Source organism: Oryctolagus cuniculus, chromosome 6 (assembly GCF_964237555.1).
Source record: "Oryctolagus cuniculus chromosome 6, mOryCun1.1, whole genome shotgun sequence".
NCBI lineage: Eukaryota > Metazoa > Chordata > Mammalia > Lagomorpha > Leporidae > Oryctolagus > Oryctolagus cuniculus.
Window position 1 is genome coordinate 115,300,377 of NC_091437.1, and position 25,741 is coordinate 115,326,117.

The 25,741-nt window shown below is 37.6% G+C and overlaps 1 protein-coding gene across 3 annotated transcripts in view; it reads left to right on the forward strand.

Moving 5' to 3' along the window:
* The window catches only part of DECR1 (2,4-dienoyl-CoA reductase 1), a 49,166-nt gene that overhangs the window by 13,352 nt on the left and 10,073 nt on the right, over positions 1-25,741 (forward strand). For all 3 annotated transcript variants that reach the window (XM_002710572.5, XM_070075850.1, XM_051844622.2), the window contains 4 exons: positions 612-814; positions 2,248-2,305; positions 2,426-2,512; positions 3,410-3,557. In XM_002710572.5, coding sequence (XP_002710618.2) covers positions 612-814; positions 2,248-2,305; positions 2,426-2,512; positions 3,410-3,557 — 496 coding nt within the window. The remainder of the gene's footprint in view (positions 1-611; positions 815-2,247; positions 2,306-2,425; positions 2,513-3,409; positions 3,558-25,741) is intronic.

A 25,741-nucleotide genomic window follows, 5' to 3' on the forward strand; every position in this document is an offset into this window, starting at 1 on the left:
GCACTTGAGTTCCTGTCACTCACATGAGAGACCTCAATTGAGTTCCTGGCTTGAACCAGCAGATGGAAAATCTGTGTGTGTTTGTGTGTGTGTATGTGTGTGTGTTATCTGTCTCTCAGTCTGTCTCTCTGCCTTTCACATAAATTAACAAAAATTAAGTTAAATTTAAGCAAAACATCTGCAAAGAGTAAAGCTCACATTTTTAGGGTGCTTACTGTGTGCCCTGCATTGCTCTGAGTGCTTTACTTATGATAACTCGTATAATCTTCACAGTATCCTGTGAAGAGGGTTCTTTTATTGTTCCTTTATCTCTTTCTAGATGAAGCAATGGAGACACAGAGAGCTTAAATAACTTGAAGTATTTATTACTAGAAAGAAAATTCTATCTCATACCATGGAATTCTGAAGCCCATTTTTGAAAACCATTTCATTATGTAACATAACATTCAGAAAGACAAAGCATAAATGATTAAATATAATTTTATATGTTTGCAGTTTGTATTAATCCAAAACTTTGATTAATTTTAAAGAATAAGTTTAAAAAATTCATCTCTATTATGGAAGTACCTGTGAGCAAATGTCAATTCTTTTTTTTTTTTTCTTTTTTTTAGTTTTTCAGTTATGGGACAAAGATATTATATCAAAACATTGAAGCTTCCCAGGCTAAATTCTTTCCACCAGTTCAAAAAGTGATGCTACCACCCAATAGTTTTCAAGGAAAAGTTGCATTCATTACCGGGGGAGGTACTGGCCTTGGGAAAGCAATGACGACCTTCCTGTCCAGCCTGGGTGCTCAGTGTGTGATAGCCAGCAGGTAAGTCAGTCTCTTGAGCCACTTGCTGAAAGTCTACAGAAGAAACTGTGCTGTACCATTGAAAACAGGTGCCAGAGGCGTTGATTTACATCTTAATCCTATATGAAATGCTTGTATTCTTTAGATTGTTTAAACAGACCTCCCTGGAAAAAGTTAGTTATAAATGGAGTTGATAGAAGTAGTGACATTATGGAGCTGATGATGTTAACATTTCCCAAATTCAGTGATAGCTTATTGTTTTTTCTGCTCATGAAGATGAGGTTTAAACATACTACATTGAGACTTCTTTGTTTTCAGTAGAAGTGATTCTTTTACTGCATCAATTGATAACTAACTTTGTACTAGGATATTTGATGTACTCCTATTTTCTGTAAGTTAGACAGATTTTTCAGAACATCTATTGTGGTGAATATAGAAAGGGTATTACCATGTAGAAGGAAGTTCTTATTTAGGCATATCTGTCTGGAGCTTTCAAGATGTCAGGAAGATCCATCCTTTTCTCTGATTTTGAATGGTGTAAAATTTATGTGGGCCAAATAGTCATCTGAACAATAGTCACTATGTCATTCACAAATATAAATTGGCCAGAACTTTTGTGTTTTTATATTGTAATGTTTCCAAGAGTTTTACAGTATTTTCATTTTACTACTATATAAATTCATGATTTATTTTTGTGTTTCTTTCAAGGATATAAGACTCTGAATGTGTATAGATTATTTGAAACTTTAAATTTGATCTAAGACCTGCTGACATTATACCATGAATGTGTTTTCTTTGTAAAGCTGGCTTGGGCAAAAGAGCAGATACAATGATTATAATCAAGGAAATAATTTAAAGCTATGAGTAGATAATGCTATAATAACTGGTTTACAAGTGACTAATGAAATAATTAGTATCAGATGTATAAAATTATTTGAATTTAATTTTTAGACATTGAATTTATTAAAACTGATTTGTATATTTTTTAAAGATTTTATTTATTTCAGAGGTAGAATTACAGAGAGAGAGAGAGAGAGACAGAGAAAAATCTCTTCCATCCGCTGGTTCACTCCCCAAATGGCCACAAGGCCAGAGCTGGGCTGATCTGAAACCAGAATCTTCATCTAGGCCACCCACACAGATGCAGGGGCCCAGGTACTTGGACCTTCCACTGTTTTCCCATGCCATTAGCAAAGAGCTGGATTGAAGAGAAGCAGTGTGGACACAAATTGGAGCCCATATGAGATGCCCATACCACACACAGGTGGAGGCTTGGCCTAGTAAGCGACAGCACCAGCCCCCAATTTGTGTATTGATTCAACTTTTATGCTTTCTCATAAATTCATTTCTTTAAGCTGTAGATTCTATGAGTTCTTTAATTTAGGGAACTAAAAAGAAAATAAAATATGAAGTCATTTTAGAACTCATGTAAAATACCTTGTACTTATTTCCAGGAATGTTGATGTTTTGAAAGCTACTGCAGAACAAATTTCTTCTCAAACTGGAAATAAGGTACATTAAAAATCAGTCATTTAATGTGGATTTAACAATTATTATATTTAAATATTTCACACATATTTCTGCCTTAGGAAGTCTGAAAAATATAGGATGCTTTTTCTGCTTTATTTTCAGGTTCATGCCATTCAGTGTGATGTGAGGGATCCTAACATGGTTCAGAACGCAGTGTCAGAACTGATCAAAGTAGCAGGGCATCCCAATGTAAGTACAATTGTGATGAGGCCGAAGTGTGAGGTGTTTGATGTGGATAACACCCATCAAGATGCACAAAGGATGTAAAATATTGATATGAGCAAGTCTTGTGCTGAGAAACACCTGTTTTCTGTCTCTGGGAAAATGCCAACTCCATTTAAAGCAGGCAGCAGTATAGGTGGACTGCACTACTTCCTTTTAGGAATATTTAAAGGGTGCATTTATAATTATAGAACAAACTGGGTTTCACTTTATTTAATAAGATTGTGAAATAACAAGAGCAGTTATCCAAGAGCACAATATCTAATTTAAATGATGTATGCTCTGATTTTCCTAATAATTTTGATTCTCTCTCTTATAATACAAACAAGTAAAATATAAGAAATTCTGAATTTCTCTTTATAGTACCTGAGATATGCATGGATATTTTGCTGTTGTTTGGTTCATTCTTTGGAGAGAAGTCATTTCTTCCATTAGCTTCAAAGAAAGCACTTTTTAATGTTAAAGATATTTTGAGATTGACCAGTAATATTGAATCTGCCATGGAGCTATTCAGAATATTTTTTGATAGTGAAGGTCACTAAGCAAGAGTTTTATTGGATCAGTGAAACTAAAATAACACTGGATGTTAAAATGCATTTCTTGAGATTCCTTGAAATATAGTCACATGGTAAATGTGATCAATCTGTATTTGTTTTCTTAATAATAGAGTCTATTCTAATTTAAAGACAGGGGTCAGGATTTTGAAATTTGGTAAATAACAAGAGACTGTCACAGATTCAGATAACAAAGCTGAATGAAATTTTATTGTATTGTTTTGTATTAATAGTTTCAGAAATAAAAGTCCTAGAGGGAGAACATTCTTCCTCATGCCAGTTTCTATAACCTTTGTTATTCACGTGTTAGATCGTGATAAACAATGCAGCAGGAAATTTTATTTCCCCCTCTGAAAGACTGTCTCCTAATGCTTGGAAGACGATAAGTGACATAGTTCTAAATGGCACGGCCTATGTGACGCTAGAAATTGGAAAGCAACTAATTAAAGCACAGAAAGGTATGTTTATTTATTCTTTGCATGTTTATTGAGCTTCTACTGTGAGTTAAGTTCTGTATCAAGCCCTATGAGAGCCTGTACTTGCACAAGTCACAATGTAATGGCAAACAAAGATAATTAAGTTATCACCTCGATTATGATACAAGTTATAACAAATACATGATTGAAGAGCATTGGAAATACATAGGCAGGAATGATTGACTCTCCCTGGGGTTGGTGGTTATATTGAGGGATGTAGTGCTTTCAGCTGAATTGTCTAAGTCCTAAATGTGGAAAAAGAGGAGGGAAAGGAAATGTGAATGTTCATGGGCAGAGGCTTGTTCAAAGGGAAACCCAAAGCATTTAGAGAATGATGAGAAAGTTTATATGGTTAGAGATGGGAAGAGAGAAGGGCAAGAAATGATTTTGGGGAATGGGTTGGGTATACTTGGGAAATTTTCCAATACCAAAATAGGATATTTTCTGTTAAATGGGAAGATATTTCCTTTTGGAATTCTATTGAGGATGTCTGATGAAGAATATGACTTGATTGGAAAGGTTAATGGCAACAATGTGGGGAATGAAAAATATAGGAGACCCATTCAAGTGGGTTTGGTACTTCTTTTGGCATGCGGATAGATGGCATGGTAGGTAAAGTAGGAAGCAATTAGAACATAAGGTCTACAGGCCTTACGTGTTAGATGAGAGTCCTTAGCTGGAATGCATGGTTTGGATGATGATATCAGTGAACACGGATGTCAGAACATTTGAGGGAGAATAGGTTGATGGAGAAGTTATGGGAAGAACTTTTGTTTGTTAGTATTTTTGTTATACTGTGAACAACTTCCTTATAAAAGTTCATGTGTGTATAAACAGTAAGCATGTGTAATATATGCATATGTGGGCATACTTATATGTCTAGACCTAGTGTGCATTTATTCACTTATCAGACTGATGACTTTTTGTGAACCAGGCGCCATGGTACATGCATGAAGCCCAGACGTATACAAGACTGTCTCTGAGTAATTTGAGGTTAGGACTTGAAGAATGAAGGTATTTTTGTCAGAGAGGGTGGAGAGCATTCTGAATAAGGATCAGGAAGAAGAATCCTCATGCTTTTCAGAGACTGTCTTTTGGTGCTAGTGGGGAGGAAAATTGGCCTGGAGCTGTCTGACTCCTACCTCTGTGCCTTAAGAGGTTCAAATTCTGTGCAGCATGGCAAATCTTTGAAGTAGCTTAAGAACAGATTTAGAAAAGCAGAGGATGCTAGAGAGGCACTAGCCTTGTTTCTTTTGGTGCTAACAGCTTCCATCCTTCCTCCATGTGCCATTTAAGTTGAAGTCCCCTCATCACTCATTTCCACTGCAGCAAGGTAGATATGATTTAGATTTAGAGTTTGGGTCAAGCTTGATTTATTTATTTTTTTGTGGGGGAGGGGAGCAGGGAAGGATGGATAAGCTTGGCATGGGACATCAGGGAAAATGGGCTGACTCCTTTCTTGTCCTGTCTATACAAAGAATCTTGATCTCTGTGTCTTTCCCTGGTGTCTGCTCTGTGTGAATTTTGCTTCTCCACACCTATTGCTTATGTCTCTGTATTCTCTTCATTTCTGGTCTGTATTTCTCTCTTCTTCTGTCTCTCTCCTCGCTTGCCTCTCTCTGCCTCATTGTTACTTTTATTACTTCCCTTGCCCATCTCTGGGCCCCTTGATTTCTGTCTTCTTTTCTCATTATTGTCTTTCATTTTAACATCGACTTTGATCTATTTTTATTCATCAAATTGGATTAAAATTCTATGGCCTTCATTAAAAATATATTAGATAAGAATTTTTGAAATATAGAAGCCAGTTTTTAGTCTTTGAAGATTACTGTCAGTTATTGATGCTATAACCTGACAGCACTTGGAGAACTTGGTCCACTGAGTTGAGGAGAGTTCAATCTAATCTGGTGTTAGATCAAAAGTTAGGAACCTCAAGTGTTAGTGGTCTCTCAAGCGTATCAGTGGGAGTAACCTGAAAGTCACTTCAGGGGGCAGTAATCAATGGTGGTCTGTGAGCATAAATATGTAAGGTGGTCCAGCATCTAGGATGTCAGTCAAGTTAACATCTGGGCAGTCATCTAGGGAATATAAGGGCAAGCTAAAAGGTAACTTGGAGATTAGGGTTTCAACATAAGAATACATTCAGTCCATACCAATAATACTCTTTGCAACCCAAGTACTTTATATTTACAATAGGGAAACAGTCTGAAATCCAAGAAAATTGTAAACCTAAATATAAATAAAGAAAAAGTGGGGGCTGGGGCCGTGGCACAGTAGGTTAATCCTTCGCCTGCAGCATTGGCATCCCATATGGGCGCCGGTTCTAGTCCCGTCTGCCCCTCTTCCAATCCAGCTCTCTGCTATGGCCTGGGAAAGCAGTGGAAGATGGTCCAGTGCTTGGGCCCCTGCAGCAACATGGGAGACCAGGAAGAAGCTCCTGGCTCCTGGCTTTGGATCGGCACAGCACTGGCCATTGTGGCCATTTGGAGAGTGAACCAATGGAAGGAAGACCTTTCTCTCTGTCTCTCCCTCTCTCTCTAACTCTGCCTCTCAAATAAAGAAATAAAATCTTAAAAAAAGAGGGGTTGGTGCATGGCTCACTTGGTTAATCCTCTACCTGCAGTGCTGTCATCCCATATGGGAGCCGGGTTCTAGTCCTGGTTGCTCCTCTTCCAGTCCAGTCTCTGCTGTGGCCGGGGAGGGCAGTGGAGGATGGCCTAAGTGCTTGGGCCCCTGCACCCGCATGGGAGACCAGGAAGAAGCACCTGGCTTCTGGTTTTGGATCGGCACAGTGTGCTGGCCGTTGCAGCCATTTGGGGAGTGAACCAATGGAAGGAAGACCTTTCTCTCTGTCTCTCTCTCTCACTGTCTGTAACTCTACCTGTCAAATAAATTAAAAAAAAAAAGAAAAAGAAAAAGTAAATCAATGTATAAGTTAGCTTTGTTAAATGGAATTTTTTTTTTTTAATTTGAAAGGCAGAGTTATAGAGAGAAGGAGGGAAAGACAGATCTTCCATCCACTGGGTCATTCCCCCAAGAGCTGCAATGACTAGTGTTGGGCCAGGTTGAAGCCAGGAGCCAGGAGCTTCTTCCAGGTCTCCCACGTGGGTGCAGGGGTCCAAGCACTTATGCCATTTTCTACTGCTTTCCTAGGCACATAAGCAGGGAGCTGAACTGGAGATGGAGCATTCAGGACTTGAACCAGGCCCATATGGAATGTCAGCACCACCAGCAGCAGCTTTACCTGTTATGCCACAGCACCAGCCCCACATTATAGCTTTAACAGAGAATTTTTTATTTGCTAAAATGGAGGTAAAACCAAATGGTTTAGTTCTAGTACACTATTTAGGATGTTGCTTCCCAGTCTATGATTTGCCTTTTCATTTCCTTAGCAGTGTTTTTTGATGAGAAGAAAAACTTATAAATTAGATAAATCTGCCAAACTATTTCCCAGATTGTCTGTATTGTATCCCCAACAGCTGTGCATAAATTTCAGTTTCTCTTCCTCCTTGCCAACACTTGCTATTGTTAGGTTTTATATTTTTTATTTATTTATTTTTTACATTTTAACCATTCTGGAGTTCTACAGTGGCTTCTCATGTATGATGCTGGCATATTTTTCCTAATGACTAATGATGCTGAGCTTCTTTTCATGTACTTACTCATCACTTGCATCTATTTTATGATGAAGTAAATTTGTTCAAATCTTTTGTCTATTTTGAAAATTGTTTTTTTTGTATTCTTGCTTTTGAATTGAAAGATTTTTTATTCCACTCTATACATTTTGCACTTATTTTGTTCCTAATCTGTGTCTTATCTTTTCATGTCCTTAGCAGTATTTTCTGAAGAGGAAAAGTTTTTAAGTTTGATACTGTCCAATGTAGGTACTTTTTCGTTCTTTTGTTCCTTCTTTTGTTTTTTAAGAACTGTCTGAGAATTATTGGCCTAACATACCATTCATAAATAGTATCTGCATTTTTTAGAAGTTTCATAGTTTTCAATTTTACCATTTGGTCTGTAATTCATTTTTTTTAAAAAATGTTTTACTGATTCATTTTATTTATTAGAGTGAGAGAGAGAGAGAAAGAAAAGACAGATTTCCAATCTCCTGGGCCTGCCTGAGGCTGGGAGCCATGAATTTCTTTTCTTCTCTCTTTTTAAACAGGTCACTGTGAAATTTATTTGTTGTAGATCAATTGCATATTACATGAATCAGAATCAAACAACAGCAATTTCAAGACTACTGAATAATCCAATAGGTTTGGGAACCTTCTTAAATGGAATTCAGTACAAACCAGAAGAGTGATGGATAACCAGAACTTCTGGAAATGTTTACTCTCAGAAAAATAATTAATGGTGTACTTGGAAAAAGACCTTTTGGAAAGTACATACTTACTTTCCATCTATAGCTTCGTTAATTTACTCTTTCTCATATCGTTAAATCATTGTATCCTATGTGAATCTACTCTCAAAATGTTACTATTGTGTGTTGCTCACTTCATAAGAGCAGGTTATCTGAATATTCATCCCAAGTTGCATTTCTTGATAAAATATAAGATAGTCAAATATGAACTTCAGATAAGAGCAAACAATATTTCAAGGAGTAGGTATCACAGATGTTAATTGAACATACTTCAACAGACTTACTGGTTATTCATTTTTAAAAATTTTTTGTTTATGTAAGGTAAATAAATTTCATATATAGAGATTTAAGAGCATAATGATACTCCCCACCCTAACCTCTCTCCCACCCATGCTCCCAACTGCCTTCCTCCTTCCTGTATTTTTTTTTGAGATATTGATATTACCAAAGATTTGTCTTCTTGCTCAGATAGCCTAGCCTTTTTTCTGCCTCACCAAATCTGTTAAGGCTTGCCACTGTATTTTTTATTTAGCATATTGGATTCTTCATTTGTATTATATTAGTTTGATTTCTCTTCAATATCTATCTCCCAGCAAAATTTTTCGTCCATGTTGTGTATGGATTTCTTTAACTCATGAATTTGCTTTTCATTGTTTTTGAGTAATCTTATATCATTCTTCTGAATTCCTTTTCAGGTATTCATCTAGGTTGATTCTGTATCTTAGCTATTGTGAGTTAGTTGAGCTGCTATAAACATGGGGGTACAGATAACTCTTTCAAATACTGATTTCATTTCCTTTGGGTAAATTCCCAGGAGTGGAATGACTGGGTCATATGGTAGATCTATTTTCAGATTTCTGAGGAATCCCCATGCTGTCTTCCATAATGGTTGTACTAGTTTACATTTCCACAAACAGTGTATTAGCGTACCATTTTCCCCATATCATTGCCAGCATTTGTTATTTTTTAAAGGCTTTAGTTATTTGAAAAGCAGAGTTAAAAAGGCAGAGGCTGAGAGAGAGAGAGAGAAGACGACTTCCACCCTCTGGTTCACTCCCCAGATGGCCGCAATGGCCAAAGCTGTGCTGATCTGAAGCAAGGAGCCAGGAGCTGCTTCTAGGTCTCCCATATAGGTGCAGTGGCCCACGGACTTGGGCCATCTTCTACTGCTTTCCCAGGCTATAGTAAAGAGCTGGATTGGAAGTGGAGTAGCTGGGACTTGAACTGGTGCCCATATAGGATGCTGACACCTCAGGTGGCTACACCACCATGCTGGACCTAAATTTGTTATTTTTTGATTTTTGTATCATAGTCATTCCAGCTGGGGTGAGGTGAAACCTTATTGTGGTTTTTATTTGCATTTCCCTGTTGGCTAGTGATTCTGAGCATCTTCTCATGTGTCTGTTGGTAATTTGTACTCATCCCTTGAAAATTGTTCATATCCTTAGTCCTTTTCTTTACTGGATTGCTTGTTTTGTTGTTATTGAGTTTCTTGAGCTTCTTATATATACATTGACATTAATCCTTTATCAAATGTGTAGTTTGCAAATATTTTCCTCATTCTGTTGATTGCCTCTGGACTTTGTTGAGTGTTTCCTTAACTGTGCAGAATCTTCTTAGCTTGACATAATCCCATTTGTCCATTTTTGCCTTTATTGCCTGTGCTTCTGAGGTCTTATCCAAGAAGTACTTGCTTCTTTTTCATATATCATTAAAACTGTATAGCAGCCTACCCAGATATTAACGTTTTTGGTAACTAGCTTTGGTGATTGAGTCTGTTGGATTACTTTATACCATGGACCTAGAATTCCTTCCTTATGAACTATATAAACATTTTGCAATGATTGCTGTAAGTTCTACAGTTACTAAATGAAGACATAGAATACAATAGGTATTGAAGAACAGAATAAGCAAAAATCAAAACATTTATTCATAAAAATGTGCTCTAAATTTAATCCATTCCTGGTTTCCTCCTTCCTCAGTCCTTCTTCTTTCTTTTTCTAAACAACTTTTAGTGAGTGCTTATTTTACATAGATGTTCCAAATGATAAACATTTAGTAACTCACTTAATGCTTTCAATGACCCTCTAAAGTAAGTGCTGTTGTATTCCTAATTATAGATAAGGGTTAAAACTAAGGCATAGAGTTAGTCTTTTTTAAATATATGAGGTGGATATTTTTAATACTTGCTTTACAGATGAGAAGCTATGGTTTTCTAAATATTATTACTATTAGAATTGATGATTTACACTATTAAATTTTTTTTCACTGTGGTTAAATAGAGAATAAAAAAGGAACAGTACTTTTGTTCTTATAAAGGTCACATAGTTTACACTGTATATTTGGACAGTTAGGAAGTCATCATGCTTTTATTATGGCTCAGATTTCTTATAAGTAAAATGTATTTGATGGTAAATGCCTATTCTAATATTTAGTAGCACAAAACATTAGATATGAAAGCTTCATGAAAGATATGAATTGCTTTACAGATATCCACGTGCTTCTTCATCTGTGGGAATGACATATGGTCATTTAGATAATTTAAAGAATTTGGTGGAAATAATTTTAAAGAGCATCAGGGAAATCTGAGTAAGGGATAGAAACAAAATAAGGAAGTTTGAGTCATATGGAGCTTGTGTTGGGGACAGAGGCAGGTTAATCATTGTAGGTTAATCATGTAAAGTGAGGGGGAGTAAAGGGAAGTAATTAGGAAATGTCTATAAAAGGCATTATGATTAGGATGCACATTATTGGAATTATGCCTGAAGTAATCTTACCATTAGTCTGTGAAGGAGGAAGAGAAGAATAAATGTAAATAACTGAATAGAGAAGGAATAAAAAAGAAAAGACCCTTACAGTCAGTGAATATGAAGAAATAGTTTTCAAGGCCAGACACCTTGGAAGCATTTAACAATGTAAAATACTGTTCTTACAATTCAGTTAAATTATCAGAAAACACAAGATTTTATTCATCTTGCTGTTCTCCTGGAGTATATGATGTATGAATTGTAAACATCAAAATAAACTTCAAAATATATTTATATATATTTTATATCCCTCTGCCTCTCTGATAAATACTTTCCATTGTTTCTCCACCATTTCCTATAATAAACACACAGATGTTGTTTTGTTTATGCAGTAAAACTTTGTACAGACCTCTATAAAGAAGGTGACTAGTATGTATTTAACACTCTTTCAGTTATATTCTTTCTTTTTTTAACTTTTATTTAATAAATATAAATTTCCAAAGTATAGCTTTTGGATTACAGTGGCTTTTCCCCCCATAACCTCCCTCCCACCCACAACCATCCCATCTCATTCACATCAAGATTCATTTTCAATTATCTTTATATACAGAAGATCAGTTTAGTATATAATAAGTAAAGATTTCAACAGTTTGCACCCACACTGAAGCACAAAGTGTAAAGTTCTGTTTGAGTACTAATTATACTGTTAATTCACATAGTACAACACATTAAGGATAGAGATCCTACATGGGGAGTAAGTGCACAGTGACTCCTGTTGTTGATTTAGCAATTGACACTCTTGTTTATGGCATCCGTAATCACCCTAGGCTCTTGTCATGATCTGCCAAGGCTGTGGAAGCCTTAGGTAGAATAAAAAAATACTGAAAGGGATAAAGTATTAAGTTGTTCATGAACAGTCAGGACAAGGGCTAATGAAGTCACGTTTCTCATAGTGTCCATTTCACTTCAACAGGTTTCCTTTTTGGTGCTCGGTTAGTTGTCACCAATCAGGGAGAACATATGATATTTGTCCCTTTGGGACTGGCTTAATTCACTCAGCATAATGTTTTCCAGATTTCTCCATTTTGTTGCAAATGATCAGATTTCATTTTTTTTTTTTTTACTATCATTTCTTTATCCAGTCTACTGTTGATGGGCATTTAGGTTGATTCCAGGTCTTAGCTATTGTGAATTGAACTGCAATAAACATTAAGGTGCAGACAGCTTTTTTATTTGCCAATTTAATTTCCTTTGGGTAAATTCCAAGAAGTGGGATGGCTGGGTTGTATGGTAGGGTTATCTTCAGGTTTCTGAGGAATCTCCAGACTGACTTCCATAGTGGCTTTACCAGTGGCATTCCCACCAACAGTGGGTTAGTGTCCCTTTTTCCCCACCTCCTCGCCAGCATCTGTTGTTGGTGGATTTCTGAATGTGAGCCATTCTCACCAGGGTGAGGTGAAACCTCATTGTGGTATTGTATTGCATTTCCCTGATTGCTAGTGATCCTGAACATTGTTTCATGTGTCTGTTGGCCATTTGGATTTCCTCTTTTGAAAACTGTCTATTGAGGTCCTTGGCCTATCTCTTAAGTAGGTTGTTTCTTTTGTTGTGGAGTTTCTTGATTTCTTTGTAGATTCTGGTTATTAATCCTTTATCTATTGCATAATTTGCAAATATTTTTTTCTCATTCTGTTGGTTGCCTCTTCACTTTCCTGACTGTTTTGCAGTACAGAAACTTCTCAGTTTGATGTAATCCCTATTGTTAATTTTGGCTTTGACTGCCTATGCCTCTCGGGTGTTTTCCAAGAAGTCTTTGCCTGTGCCCATATCTTGCAGAGTTTCTCCAATGTTCTCTAATAATTTGATGGTGTTGGGCGTAGATTTAGATCTTTAATCCATGTTGAATGGAATTTTGTGTAAGGTGTAAGGTAGGGTCTTGCTTCATGCTTCTGCATGTGGAAATCCACACACAATGGTGTGTCAATTTTGTTTATTTTTTCAAAAAAAAAAAACAGCTCTTCGTGTGGCTGATCTTTTGTAATTTTTTTTTTTGGATTCAATCCTGTCGATTTCTTCTCTAATTTTAATATTTCTCTTCTCCTACTAGTTTTGGATCTGGTTTGCTGCAGTTTTTCTAGATCCTTGAGATGCATTGATAACTCATTTGTTTGGTGCCTTTCCAATTTCTTGATAAGGTAGCTATTGCTATAAACTTTTCTCTTAACACTGCTTTTGCAATATCCCATAAGTTTTGATATGTTGTGTTGTTATACTCATTTACTTCCAGAAAGTATTTGATTTCTCTTTTGATTTCTTCTATGACCCAGTGTTCATTCAGGAGCATGTTGTTTAGTCTCCATGTGTTTGCATATGCTCTAGGGATTCCTGAGTTGCTAATTTCCAGCTTCATTCCACTGTCCTGAGAAGCTGCTTGGTATGATTTCAGTTCTTTTGAATTTGCTGAGACTTGCTCTATGGCCTAGTATGTGGTCAGTCCTAGAGTAGGTTCCATGTACTGTTGAGAAGAATGTGAATTCTTTTAGTGTAGGGTGAAAAGTTCTGTAGATATCTGTTAGATCCATTTGGGCTATAATGTCAATTAAATCTATTAAATCTGTTGTTTCCTCGTTGATCTTCTTCTTCTTCTTTTTTTTTTTTTTTTTTTTTTTGACAGGTAGAGTTAGACAGTAAGAGAAAGAGACAGAGAGAAAGTGTTCCTTCCATTGATTCACCCCCCAAATGTCCGCTATGGCTTGCATGCTGCACCGATCAGAAGCCAGGAGCCAGGTGCTTCCTCCTGGTCTCCCATGCGGTTCTAGGGCCCTAGCACTTGGGCCATCCTCCACTCCCTTCCCGGGCCACAGCAGAGAGCTGGACTGGAAGAGGAGCAACTGGGACAGAATCAGCACCTCAACCATGACTAGAACCTGGAGTGCCGGTGATGCAGGCGGAGGATTAGCCTAGTGAGCCGCGGCACCGGCCATCCTTGTTGATCTTCTGTCCGGTTGATCTGTCTATTGCTGAAAGTATTGAAATCCCCCAATACTATTGTATTGGAGTCTAAGTCTCCCTTTAAGTCACTTAACATATCTTTTAAATACACTGGTGCCCTGTAATTAGGTGCATATGCATTTATAATAGTTACATCTTCCTGTTGAATTGATCCCTTAATCACTACATAGTGCCCCTCTTTGTCTCTCTTAACAATTTTTGTGTTAAAGTTTATTTTGTCTCATATTAAGATGGCTATGCCAGCTCTTTTTTGGTTTCTGTTCGCATGGAATATCTTTTTCGAACATTTTACTCTCAGTCTGCATGCATCTTTGTTGGAAAAATGTGTTTCTTGTAGGCAGCAAATAGTTGGATTTTGTTCCTTAATCCATTCAGCCAGTCTGTGTCTTTTAACTGGAGAGTTGAGACCATTAACATTCAGTGTGACTATTGATAAGTAGTACCATTGCCTTGCCATTTTCCCAAAGGTATTTCTAATATATGCTTTGAACTTCCTGTGATCTTTTACTGGGAGGTTTTCTTCCTTTATCTTCTTTCGTATTGATGGTCGTGTTTCTGTGTTTCTGTGTGTAACACATCTTTAAGTTTCTTTTGCAGGGCTGGATGAGTGGTGGCAAATTCCTTCAATTTCTGTTTGCTGTGAATGTTCTTTATTTCACCTTCATTCACAAATGAGAGCTTTGCAGGATATAATATTCTGGGATGGCAGCTTTTTTCTCTTAGTACCTGGGATATATTTTGCTATTCCTTCCTAGCCTGTAGTGTTTCTGGTGAGAAGTCTGCTGTAAGTCTAATTGGAGATCCTTGGAGTAATCTGACATTTCTCTCTTGTACATTTTAGAATCTTTTCTTTATGTTTCACTGTGGTGAGTGTGATTATAATGTGTCATGGTGAGGATCTCTTTTGATCTTGTTTATTCAAGGTTCTATGCGCTTCATGTACTTGGATGTCTCTATCCTTCTCCAAACCCGGGTAGTTTTGTGCTAGTATCTCACTAAAAAGGCCTTCTAATCCTTTCTCTCTCTCCATGCCTTCAGGAACTCCTAGAACCCGAATGTTGGTTTTTTTAATAGTATCCTGCAGATTCCCAACAATATGTTTTAGATTTCTAATTTCCTCTTCTTTTCTTATTTTGACTGTATACTTTCCTCTGCTCTGTCTTGTAAGTCCTGATATTCTCTCTTCTATCTCACTGATTCTGTTTTTAAGGCTCTCAAATGCGTTTGTCATTTGTTCCATTGAATTCTTCATTTCATTATGATTTCTCTTCAATGTCTCTATTTCATGTTCTACTAAATTTCTCATTTCATTTTGATTCTTCCTTAAGATTTCATTTTCACGAGAGATTTTCTATCCTGTCCAGTATGGATTTCTGTAGTTCAAGAATTTGTTTTTGGTAGCTTCTAAATGTTCTTATCATAAATTTTTTAAAATCTGTATCTTGCATTTCTTCTATCTCATCATCTTTGTAATCTTGTATTGGAGTGTCATGTTCATTTGAGGGTGTCATAATGTCTTCCTTGTTCTTATTTCCTTGGTTTCTGCGTTTGTTGCTTGGCATTGTGGAGATATTCTTGGATTTCTTCCTTGTTTTTTTTTTCCTCATTGTGGTGGCTTTTCTCGTTATGCTATGACTCTAGATTAAGTGTTCTGTCTGCTTTTAGTGAATCTCTAGAGGCTTGTGGTAGGTGTGGCCAGAGAGCTCTGTTCAGTTCTTCAGGGTTAAGGGTGTGCCAAAGGTGACACACCCAGGTTAGGCGTGGTAAATCTTCTCTCTCTCTCTCTCTTTTTTTTTTTTTTTTTTATTTAGAAGTGAAGTAATTCTGCTCAGCTGAGCCCTTCTCCTTAATGGCAATCAGTGCTTAAACGCTAGCCCCAGTGGGTATAATATTTGTCTACTCCATCCCAAGGACCACACAAAGGATCTGTGCAGTCCTCAGAGTAAGCTCAGATTCCTCTGCGATGTCTCCCACCAGGTTGCCAAAGTTAGCGAGTTTGTGGCATCTCTCACAGAGCGTACTCAAGTCTCAGCCATAATGTGCGTTCTCTCACACACCCTCAGTTTTTGCTTTTTTTTTTTTTTTTCACAGTCCCAGTCCATAAGCTCCACACATTCACTATGTCTTAACCTCCTGTTATTTCTCCCCACCAGAGTCAGGTTTTTCTGCATGACTGGGGGCGGGCACAGCCCTGAGCTGGCTCAGCTGTTACATATGTCCAAAATGGCACCTGCTGTATTCTTTTCCCCACCTTTGTAAGGTGAGTGGAGAGAGAGAATCGTGTCCGTACTGGTCCCTTTTATTTATTTATTTTTCTCTCCTCTAGTTAGCCTGGTGAACTTTCCCCCATGGGGCTTCAAGCCTCGTTCCCTCTAGGCACTTCCTACCACTTTTCCACCAGTGTCTTGGGCTACTGTGGTTTCGCCTCACCTCCCTTTCCAGCTCTGGTGCATAGTCTCAGCGGCTGGGGTCCCGAGCTGTGGGCGCCCTTGACCTCCACGTAGGTCCACCGTGTCTCACTAGTTCTGGAAGAGTTTCCTCTGCACTTTTTCCCCTAACTCTTCCCTTAGACTACAGTATCTCCAGTTTTATTATACTATCTTTTCCCAAACTATCAGTGCACTCCCTCCTTAATCTGCCATCTTGGAGCACCCAGTTATGTTTTTTCACTATATTGTTTGAGGAAAAAGAAAATGTTCAGACATTGGCCATGATCAGCTGGAGCAGAGGCAAATGCAGCTTGATCCAGAAGCAGGAAGAATAGGCCTTCCTTATTAGACCACAGTGCAAGTACTAGGTATACACTGTGTAACTTTAAATTATTTAAGAACCGTATGGGTGCATTTCCTTATATTATGTCCACGGTTTTTTAGAACAGTGGCTGCATTTAAAGAATATTAGAATACACAGTTTTCCCTTTGAGCAGCTTTGTTGAGATATAACTCACATACCATACAATTCGTCCATTTAAGTGTACAGTCCAGTCATTAGTCTATTCACAGCATTGTGCAGCCATCAGTGCAATTGATTTAAGAACATTTTCTTCCCTCCAAAAAGGAAACCTCTTACTCAGTAGCAGTCACCCTCCAGATCACCTTCCCCCATAAAATACATTTATTGTAATATTTTGAAATTTATCATTGGCAGCAGTAACATCCTTTTTTTTTTTTTTTTTTTTTTTTTTTTTTTTTTTTGACAGGCAGAGTGGACAGTGAGAGAGAGAGAGACAGAGAGAAAGGTCTTCCTTTTGCCATTGGTTCACCCTCCAATGGCCGCCGTGGCCGGCGCACCGTGCTGATCCGAAGGCAGAAGCCAGGTGCTTTTCCTAGTCTCCCATGGGGTGCAGGGCCCAAGGTCTTGGGCCATCCTTCACTGCACTGCCGGGCCACAGCAGACAGCTGGCCTGGAAGAGGGGCAACTGGGACAGAAACTGGTGCCCCGACCGGGACTAGAACCCGGTGTGCCGGTGCCGCAGGTGGAGGATTAGCCTATTGAGCTGCATCCTTTTAAAATTAATTTTTCCTAGCGTTATCTTACCAGGTTGGATTTTAACCGCACTTATTAAAATTTTTCGGAGCAACTATGTACCTTCATTTGTTGTTTTGTGAAGGTAATGTAAAGGAAGGAAATTTGGGGATTTTTGAAGGGAAATCCTTTTTCTTTTTGATGTAATTAGAAATTTCTTGGAGAGGCAGTCTTGCATAGTGGTTGAGATTGTAGGTTCCATAGCCAAACTCACTAGTCGCATGCTGGTTGTACTGTTACCTGTCCTGTGAGCAAGGGCAAATTTCCTCTCTGTGTCTTAATGTCTTCTGTAAAATGGTGATAATAAGAGAGCTCCCTTCCTAGGGTTGTTGCAGTGATGCATGAGCAGTTTTGTGAAGGGTTAAGAAGAGTCACTCGCCAGGACTAGTGGTCAGTAAGGGTGAGCTAATGAATATGCTAATTACTTCCACAGTAAGTATATTTTTTACCACCTCTTTTATGAGGGGACTATCAAGTATATGAATTTTGTTTTATAAGGGGACTATTAAGTCTCTGAAATTTGATGACCCATAATTAAAATGGATTAGAAAAACAGAGCCCTGATACAAATTACTATAATTATACTTCTAGTTTGCAACCTATGTGAGGGATGTATTTATAGTAAATATTTAAATATGTTTATATTGCATTAGTCAGCTTTTTCTTTACTACAACAAATTGCTTGAGAAAAGCTATGTATGAAGGAAAGTGGTTTATTTTGGTTTATGATTCAAGTCCAGGGTCAGGTAGCCTCATTTCTTTGGCCTCAGCTGTGTGAAGTGGATACCATTGGTGGTTGGAGCAAGTGTAGAAGAATCACATAGCAAGCCAGGAAGCAGAGAAAGTAGCTGGACCAATCCTATCATGATGACTGTCATTTGAAGGCATACCTTCAATAACTTAAATTGATCAGATCAAGTTCTGCCCTCTTAGTACTTATGGCTTTGTATTTTAAAGTCCTGTGTACATTTGGGAGCCAAATCGTGTTAAAAACCATAGGATATATTAATACTTTAATTAGTAGGTAATACCCTTTTACAAAATGTTTGTTTTAACCATTTAAAAAATTATATGGTCCTCCTTTGAATAATATTTAGAGCATTGATGGCTTTTAGGTTTTAATCTGGTCTCTTACTGAAAAATGACCAACACAGGTTTCCTTTATACCATCATCACAAAGGTAGGGAAGTTCCTCTTCTTCCCATTATTGTCAGTAAGGTTAATTGTCATCAAAGCTGTAAACAATGGCTCAAGTGTGCGTTTTAAGAATTACGAGAAGTTTGATGTTTCTCCTATGTGACATATAATTCCTGGAGAGTCAGGAGCTGAGGCTAAGGGACTTGGCTTTTATTTTCTGTAGATGAGTAAAATTAAATTGAAGGCTCTTAAAAAGAGATATATTCCAGTGGATATTGGAACATGAATAATGACTCAGGGGAGGACCCGATGAAAAGAAGTAGTAAAGATAAAGGAGAAAGAGAGAATCACTGAAGGAATGGTTGAGCCTCAGGTGTTGTGATTCCGAAAGGGGCTTACTCCGGATATTGAAAGGGCTGATGAGTTATGTTGAGGCCCCAGGAAAAGATCTCTAGATGCATTTTTCCAATGGGATTCAACCACAGTTTACAACAGTGTTAAATTGTAACACTGGAGAAGCAATTGTGGTATTGATGGGTTGCAAGATGGAAGTCTTAAGAGAATATAGAATTTAGCGATTAGTTCTTATGTTAGATTATGTTGTTAAATAGGCAAATTAGAAAAGGAGGTTATTATAAGCCTAAAGAAGATAGGTGATAAAACATCAAGATTTTTAAAAATGAAGTCTAAAAGAGCATAAATGGTTTGAGAATGGGAGAGAACTGGAAAGACAGAGCCCAGAGTACACTGTGAGGCAGTGTACTCAGTGGTTTGGAATGCTGACAGAGATTAGGTTGTGGCTAAATTGGAGGATCAGACCAGGGCACAGTGGATGGGGAAATTATGGAACTACAAGGTAAATTTATGATCTCATCCACCTTAATTTTGAAATCTACCAGAAAGATGGAAGAAGTTGAGTTGGAGTTATTGATACAGGTGTATTTGTAGATTTAATGGCAGGAGTGAGGTTTAAATGAAATTATCAGAGTTGCTAGATAACATCATTTGCAGTTACAGATGGTTAAAAAGCTGGATATTGTTAGTTTTCACATGGAAATTTAGAGCCAGTGTTGTGGCGTAATGCATAAAACCACTGCCCTGAAGTGCCAGCATCACTGGTTGGTGATTTATGTCCCAGCTACTCCACTTCCAGTCCAACTCCCTGCTAATGTCTTGGGAGAGCAATGGACTTCTGTCTCCCCCATAGCAGATCCAGAGGAGGTTCCTGGCTCCTGGCTTTGAACTTACACAGTCCCAGCTGTTGTAACCATTTGGGGAGTGAACCCATGGATGGAAGATATTTCTCTCTCTCTCTCTCTCTGTAACTCTGCCTTTCAAATCTTTCTTTCTCTCTAACTTTGACTTTCAAATAAATAAATATTAAAAGATGGAACTTTTTGCATGAGGATAGAAGAGTAATGAGTAGAACAGCAACAGTTATGTAACAGTTAATCCCTAGAAGCTAACAACATTTGTGCATTTCTTATTTTCTGATATTATAGGTGATCTATGGCTCAGAGAGAGTTGTGATTTGCCCAAGGTCACATAGTTATACAGCTAGTAATAGAATTATTTATAATCTATAATCCAGGAATTACATGTCGCATATAAGGAAAATTGAGCTTCCTGTAATTCTTAAACACACTTGAGCCACTGTTTGCAGCTTTCCTGACAGTTAGCTTTATTGACAATCATGATATCTGAGTCCATATATGAAGAATATTCAAAAAGTTTATGGAGAATGCCTGTTATGGGAAAGATATATTATGAGAATCAACAGTAAAACTTTTTCTCAGAGATTTATTTTGTTTTAGTGCATTAAGTGAAGGATATTATGTCTCAAAAGTTTTAGTTATGCCTAAGTGTCCAACTCCATTACTTATTTTTTTAGGTGCTTCCTTAATTAATGTTTTTTTGTTTGTTTTTTTGACAGGCAGAGTGGACAGTGAAAGAGAGAGAGACAGAGAGAAAGGTCTTCTTTTGCCGTTGGTTCACCCTCCAATGGCCGCGGCTGGCGTGCTGTGGCCAGTGCACCACGCTGATCCAAAGGCAGGAGCCAGGTGCTTCTCCTGGTATCCCATGAGGTGCAGGGCCCAAGCTCTTGGGCCATCCTCCACTGCACTCCCAGGCCATAGCAGAGAGCTGGCCTGGAAGAGGGGAACCGGGACAGAATCTGGTGCCCCGACCGGGACTAGAACCTGGTGTGCCAGCACCACCAGGTGGAGGATTAGCCTAGTGAGCCACGGCGCCGGCCCTTAATTAATGTTAAAACTCGTTCTCAAGGACTTATTTTCTTTTAATGTATTACATGGAGGTCTTTGTCTCATAAGTTATAGTTATGTCTAAGTGCTTGAAAAAGATTTATCATTCTTGTGTACTTCTTTACAGTTAATTAAGTTTAAAAAAAAAAGAAGTGAAATTAACTTCAAGATGCAATGACTTTGTACAGCCCTTGTCTCAACTGTTTAGGAACAGTTTTTTTTGTTTGTTTGTTTGTTTGTTTTGTTTGTTGAACTCTTTACATAGTATAGAGTTGGCTTTCTGTGTATTAAATTAATTGAAAATGGATCTTAGTGGAGAATGGGACTGAGAATGGGAGAAGGAGGGGGAGGTGGGTTGGGAGGGCAGGTATGGTGGGAAGAATCAATATATTCCTAAAGTTGTACTTAGGAGATGCATGAAGTTTGTATTCCTTAAATGAAAGGTTTCTTTGGCAATAAATAAGTAAGTAAGTAAAAAATTTTACTTTAGTTATTTCTTCCAGCCATGGTTTACAGTGAAAGAATACAAAAAGAACAATAAAGGATAATGAAAGATAAAAGCATATTGGGCCAAGCCTGGGAAGATCAGCTTCCAGAATCCTCCTGTAGTGGAGCTGTGCAGGGTGTGTTTAGCAACTCAGTCTGCAACGTTGCCTGTATAGGAAACCTTGTTTGAGCCAAAGGGTCTAGAGTTTGTTCTCTCTCTCCCTCTCTCCCTCTCTCCCTCTCTCCCTCTCTCCCTCTCCCTCCCTCCCTCCCTCCTTCCCTCCTCTCTGTTTTTGTTGTTAAAGATTTATTAATTTTATTGGTTTGCAAGGCAGACTGACAGAAAGGGAGAGAGGAAGAGGAAGGCTGGGAGGGAGGGAGGGAGGGAGATAGAGAGAGAGAGAGAGAGAGAGATTGAGATTGACATCTGCTGGTTTAAGTGGCCACAATAGCTAGGACTGGCCAGAAGTCTAGAACTCCATTCTGGTTTCCCATGTGAGTAGAAGGGACCCAAGTGCATGGGCCATCATCTGCTGCTTTCCCAGGTGCATTATCAAGGAAGTTGTATGCAAGACAAGGGCAACTGGGCCTGTAACTATTGCTCCAGTATTGGATGCCAGTGTCACAGGTGTTGACTTAACCTGCTGCATCATATTGCTAGCCCTCTCTCTTTGTAATGGGTGCATAAGAATTGTTTGTGTTTATGGGGTATAATGTGATAATTTGATTCATGTATACATCTATAATAACTAAATCTGGATAATTAATATATTTTTTGCTAGGTAGCTTTAAAACTCTCTTTTCTAGTTATTTTGAGATATATAATAAATTGTCTTAAACTATAGTCACCCTAATGTGCTATAGAACACTAGAATTTATTCTTGCAATCTAATCATATTTGGTACCTCCCTCTGTCTAGTCTTGCTTCCTAATATCTTGTGACCATTATACTATTCTCTACTTGTACAAGATCAACTTCTTTAGCCTTCACAAATAAGTGAAAACAAGCTGTATTTGTCTTTCTATGTGACATGTCCTTCAAGTCCATCCATGTTGCCATGGGTGACAGGAGTTCTTTTTTTTTTTTCCCCCTTTGGCTGAACAATATTACATTGTTTCCTTTATCCATTCATTGATTGATGGACATCCCGGTTGATTCCATGTCTTATCTATTGTGGCTAGTGCTGCATTGAACATGGGAGTGCAGGTAATTCTTTGCCATACTGATTTCATTGCCTTTGAATATATTTGTATGCCCTTAGGGTTGCTGTGTCATCTGATGGTTTTCTTTTTAGTTTTTGAAAAAAATATTTATACTGATTTCCATAATGCCTGTACTAATATACATCCCCACCAACAGTATATAAGAATTCCCCTTTTTCCACTTCTTTGCCAACATTTGTAAATTTTTGTCTTTTTGACAGTAGCTGTTTTAACTGCATGAGATCTCATTATGGTTTTGATTTGTGTCTCCCTGATGATTAGTGAGTGATGTTAAACTATTTTTCATATACTTGTTGGCCATTTATGTATCTTCTTTTAAATATATATATGTTTTAAATATATATATATATATTCAGGTTACTTAACCTTTTTAAATCAGGTTATCATTATTGTTGTTGTTGTTGAATTGAGTTTCTTGTATGTTTTGGATATTAATCTCTTCCCAGGTGAATAGTTTGCAGTGGTTTCTCCCTTTATTCTCTGGTTGTCTTTTCAAACTGTTAATTCTTTCCTTTGCTGTAGGTAGCTTCTTAGTTTTATATAATCTCATTTGTGTATTATTGCTTTTCTTGTTTGTGCTCTTGTGATCTTCTCCAAAATAACTGCCTAAACCAAGTATGACGTATTTCCCCTGTGTTTTCTTCCAGTTGTTTCATATTTCAGTTCTCACAATTAAGTCTTCTATTTTGAGTTGATTTCATATATGGTGACAGATAGGGGTTTAATTTAATTCTTTTGTGTATGGATGTACAGTTTTCCCAGCACTATTTATTGAAGAGATTGTCCTTTCACCAATGTATGTTTTTGGAACCTTCGTCAAAAATCAGTTGGTTATAAGTATATGGATTTATTTTTGGGTTCTCTAGTTCTGTGTTAATTGGTTTGTGTATTGGTTTTTATAGCCTATTTATTTCATTTATTGCTCCTTTTCTCCATCTTGTTGACCTCACTAAATAATATAGAAGCATTTCAGTTGACTGCACTGGGCTTTAGAATTTGCCATTTATAATCTTCTCCCATTCTAATTGAAATAATTGGCCTTCCTACAAAAAGAAAAATATATCTGACTAATCCTGGGAATCTGGGAATTCTTTACTTTGAACTTTCAGCACCACTGTTCATTTCTTGAAGGGCAACTGCTAATTGTTTCACTGTGTAGCATTTATTTTATTGCACAGTGCAGTTATAAATTTTTACTTCCTGTTGCAGTTAGTAAAATTTAAAAGCAATAGTATTAAATTGTCAACGGTAGACTCTGAATTTTCTAGGTTTAGAAAACCTGAAGAAAGAAAGAGTACAGTAACATTCATTTTTGGCATCTAAATTATATTATAATGGCTTAACTCCTTCTCTCTCACCCTTAACAAACCTATCTGTTAAGTCTTAATTGGAAGATAGTGCACTTTCTATTGAAGCATTTGTTTTTTGTAAGTAATTCACTTTTAAAGTAGTTTTTGTACTTTTGCAGTATACTTGGCATCTGTTGTCAGTATACTGCAGTAGAGCCCACTAATGTGGGATGTTCTACATCCCTCCTTTTTTTACAGAGTAATATTTTAGAACCCAAGTAATTTTCAGATGTCTGAGAGGCTAAGTTTGATATAGAAAAGTAGTTACCAGAATGACTAACATAATCATTCTTATTTCTCATATCCTCAAAATGGTGCTCCAGCCCCCTCCTCCACCCCCATGTTCTCCAGGATGTGCTGAATTTTATTTCTACTCTGGAAAATGCTGAGGGAAAGAGAAACTAAATATGTGAAGGAGAGAAAAAACTTATCTGAATGATCTTCAAACTACTTTCTTTCAAATTTAAATTTCTTAAAGTATATTTTATAAAAATATATAAATGAATGTTGATGCTTTTCAGAATATTAAAAGAGTATGCTCTTAGCCAGTGTTGTGATTAAATAATTAGAAAATCACTGATTTCTGAGGAGCTAAGGATTACTCTTTAAAGCTTTCATTTTCATTGTGAACCTACTATATCCCACGTACTGTTGATTACTGTATGTGCTGTGTTGCTTTTATATATTTTTTTAGTGCTGCTTTTTTATATCCACTGGTTCACTCCACAAATGCCTGCAACAGCCAGGATCAGGCCAGGATGCCTGAAACTCATTCTGAGTTTTCTGTTTAAGTGGCAGGGACTTAAGTACTTGAGTTGTCATCTTCCACCTCCCATTGTGTGCCTTAGCAGGAAGCCAGATAAGAGGCAGAGGTGTCTGAACTTCACTTTTTTTTTTTGTTTTCTCAAAACTTTATTTTTTTCCTCAAAGAAACCTTTTATTTAAGGAATACAAACTTCATGCATTTCATAAGTATAGCTTTAAGTATAGCTTCCCACCTGCCCTCTCACCCATACTCCTACTTTGGTGTGGGATGTAGGCATCATAAAAGACATCTTAAATGTTGTGTAAAATGACTACCCAATACGATAATTTTAAACAGGAATCCAGAAAACAAGGAAAATGTCATATTTATGACATAATTAACATTTCTGATACTGATACTCTGAGTTTCTATATAATATCGTTTTTATTTAGCTAAAAGAACTTGCATTAACATTTATTACAGTGCAAGTCTGGTGGTAGAAAATTCTTTAATCTTTTGTTTATCCGAAAATATCATCTCTTTTTTGCAGATTTTAAAATTATTTTTATTTTTAACTTTTGGTGGGGGGAGAGGTCCCACCTGCTGGTTCACTCTAAATGCCTGCCATTGCTGAGGCTCGGCTGGACTGTTGTGGGAGCTGGGAACTCATTCCAAGTCTGTCATGTGGGTGAAGGGAACCCAAGTATTTGAGCCATCATTGCTGCCTACCAGGGTCTGCATTGGCCGGAAGCTGGACTTAGGAGCTGGATCCAGGAACTGGACTCAGATTTCCAGTGTGGGGCATCGGCATCTCAACTAGTAGGCTAAACACCCATGCTGTATTTCATTGAAGGATACTTTTGCTGAGTATGGAATGCAAAGTGGACAGATTTTTCTTTCAGCACCTTAAAGATACCACCATCCCATTGCCTTTTAGCTTTCCTACTTTCTGAGGAGAAATCAGTGAAATTTTTATCTGTTACTATATTTATAGTGTTATTTTTTCCTCTAGCTATTAGTAATATTTTATCACTTTTTTTTTTAAAAAAGATTTATTTATTTATTTGAAAAGCAGAGTTACAGAGAGCAGAGGCAGAGAGAGAGAGAGAGAGAGAATCTTCAATCTATTGGTTCACTCCCCAAATGGCTGCAACGGCTGGAGCTGGGATGATCTGAAGCCAGGAGCCAGGAGCTTCCTTCAGGTCTGCCATGTGGGTGCAGGGGCCCAAGGGCTTGCACCATCCTCTGCTGCTTTCCCAGGTGCATCAGCAGGGAGCTAGATTGGAAATAGAGTAGCTGGGACTTGAACCAGTGCCC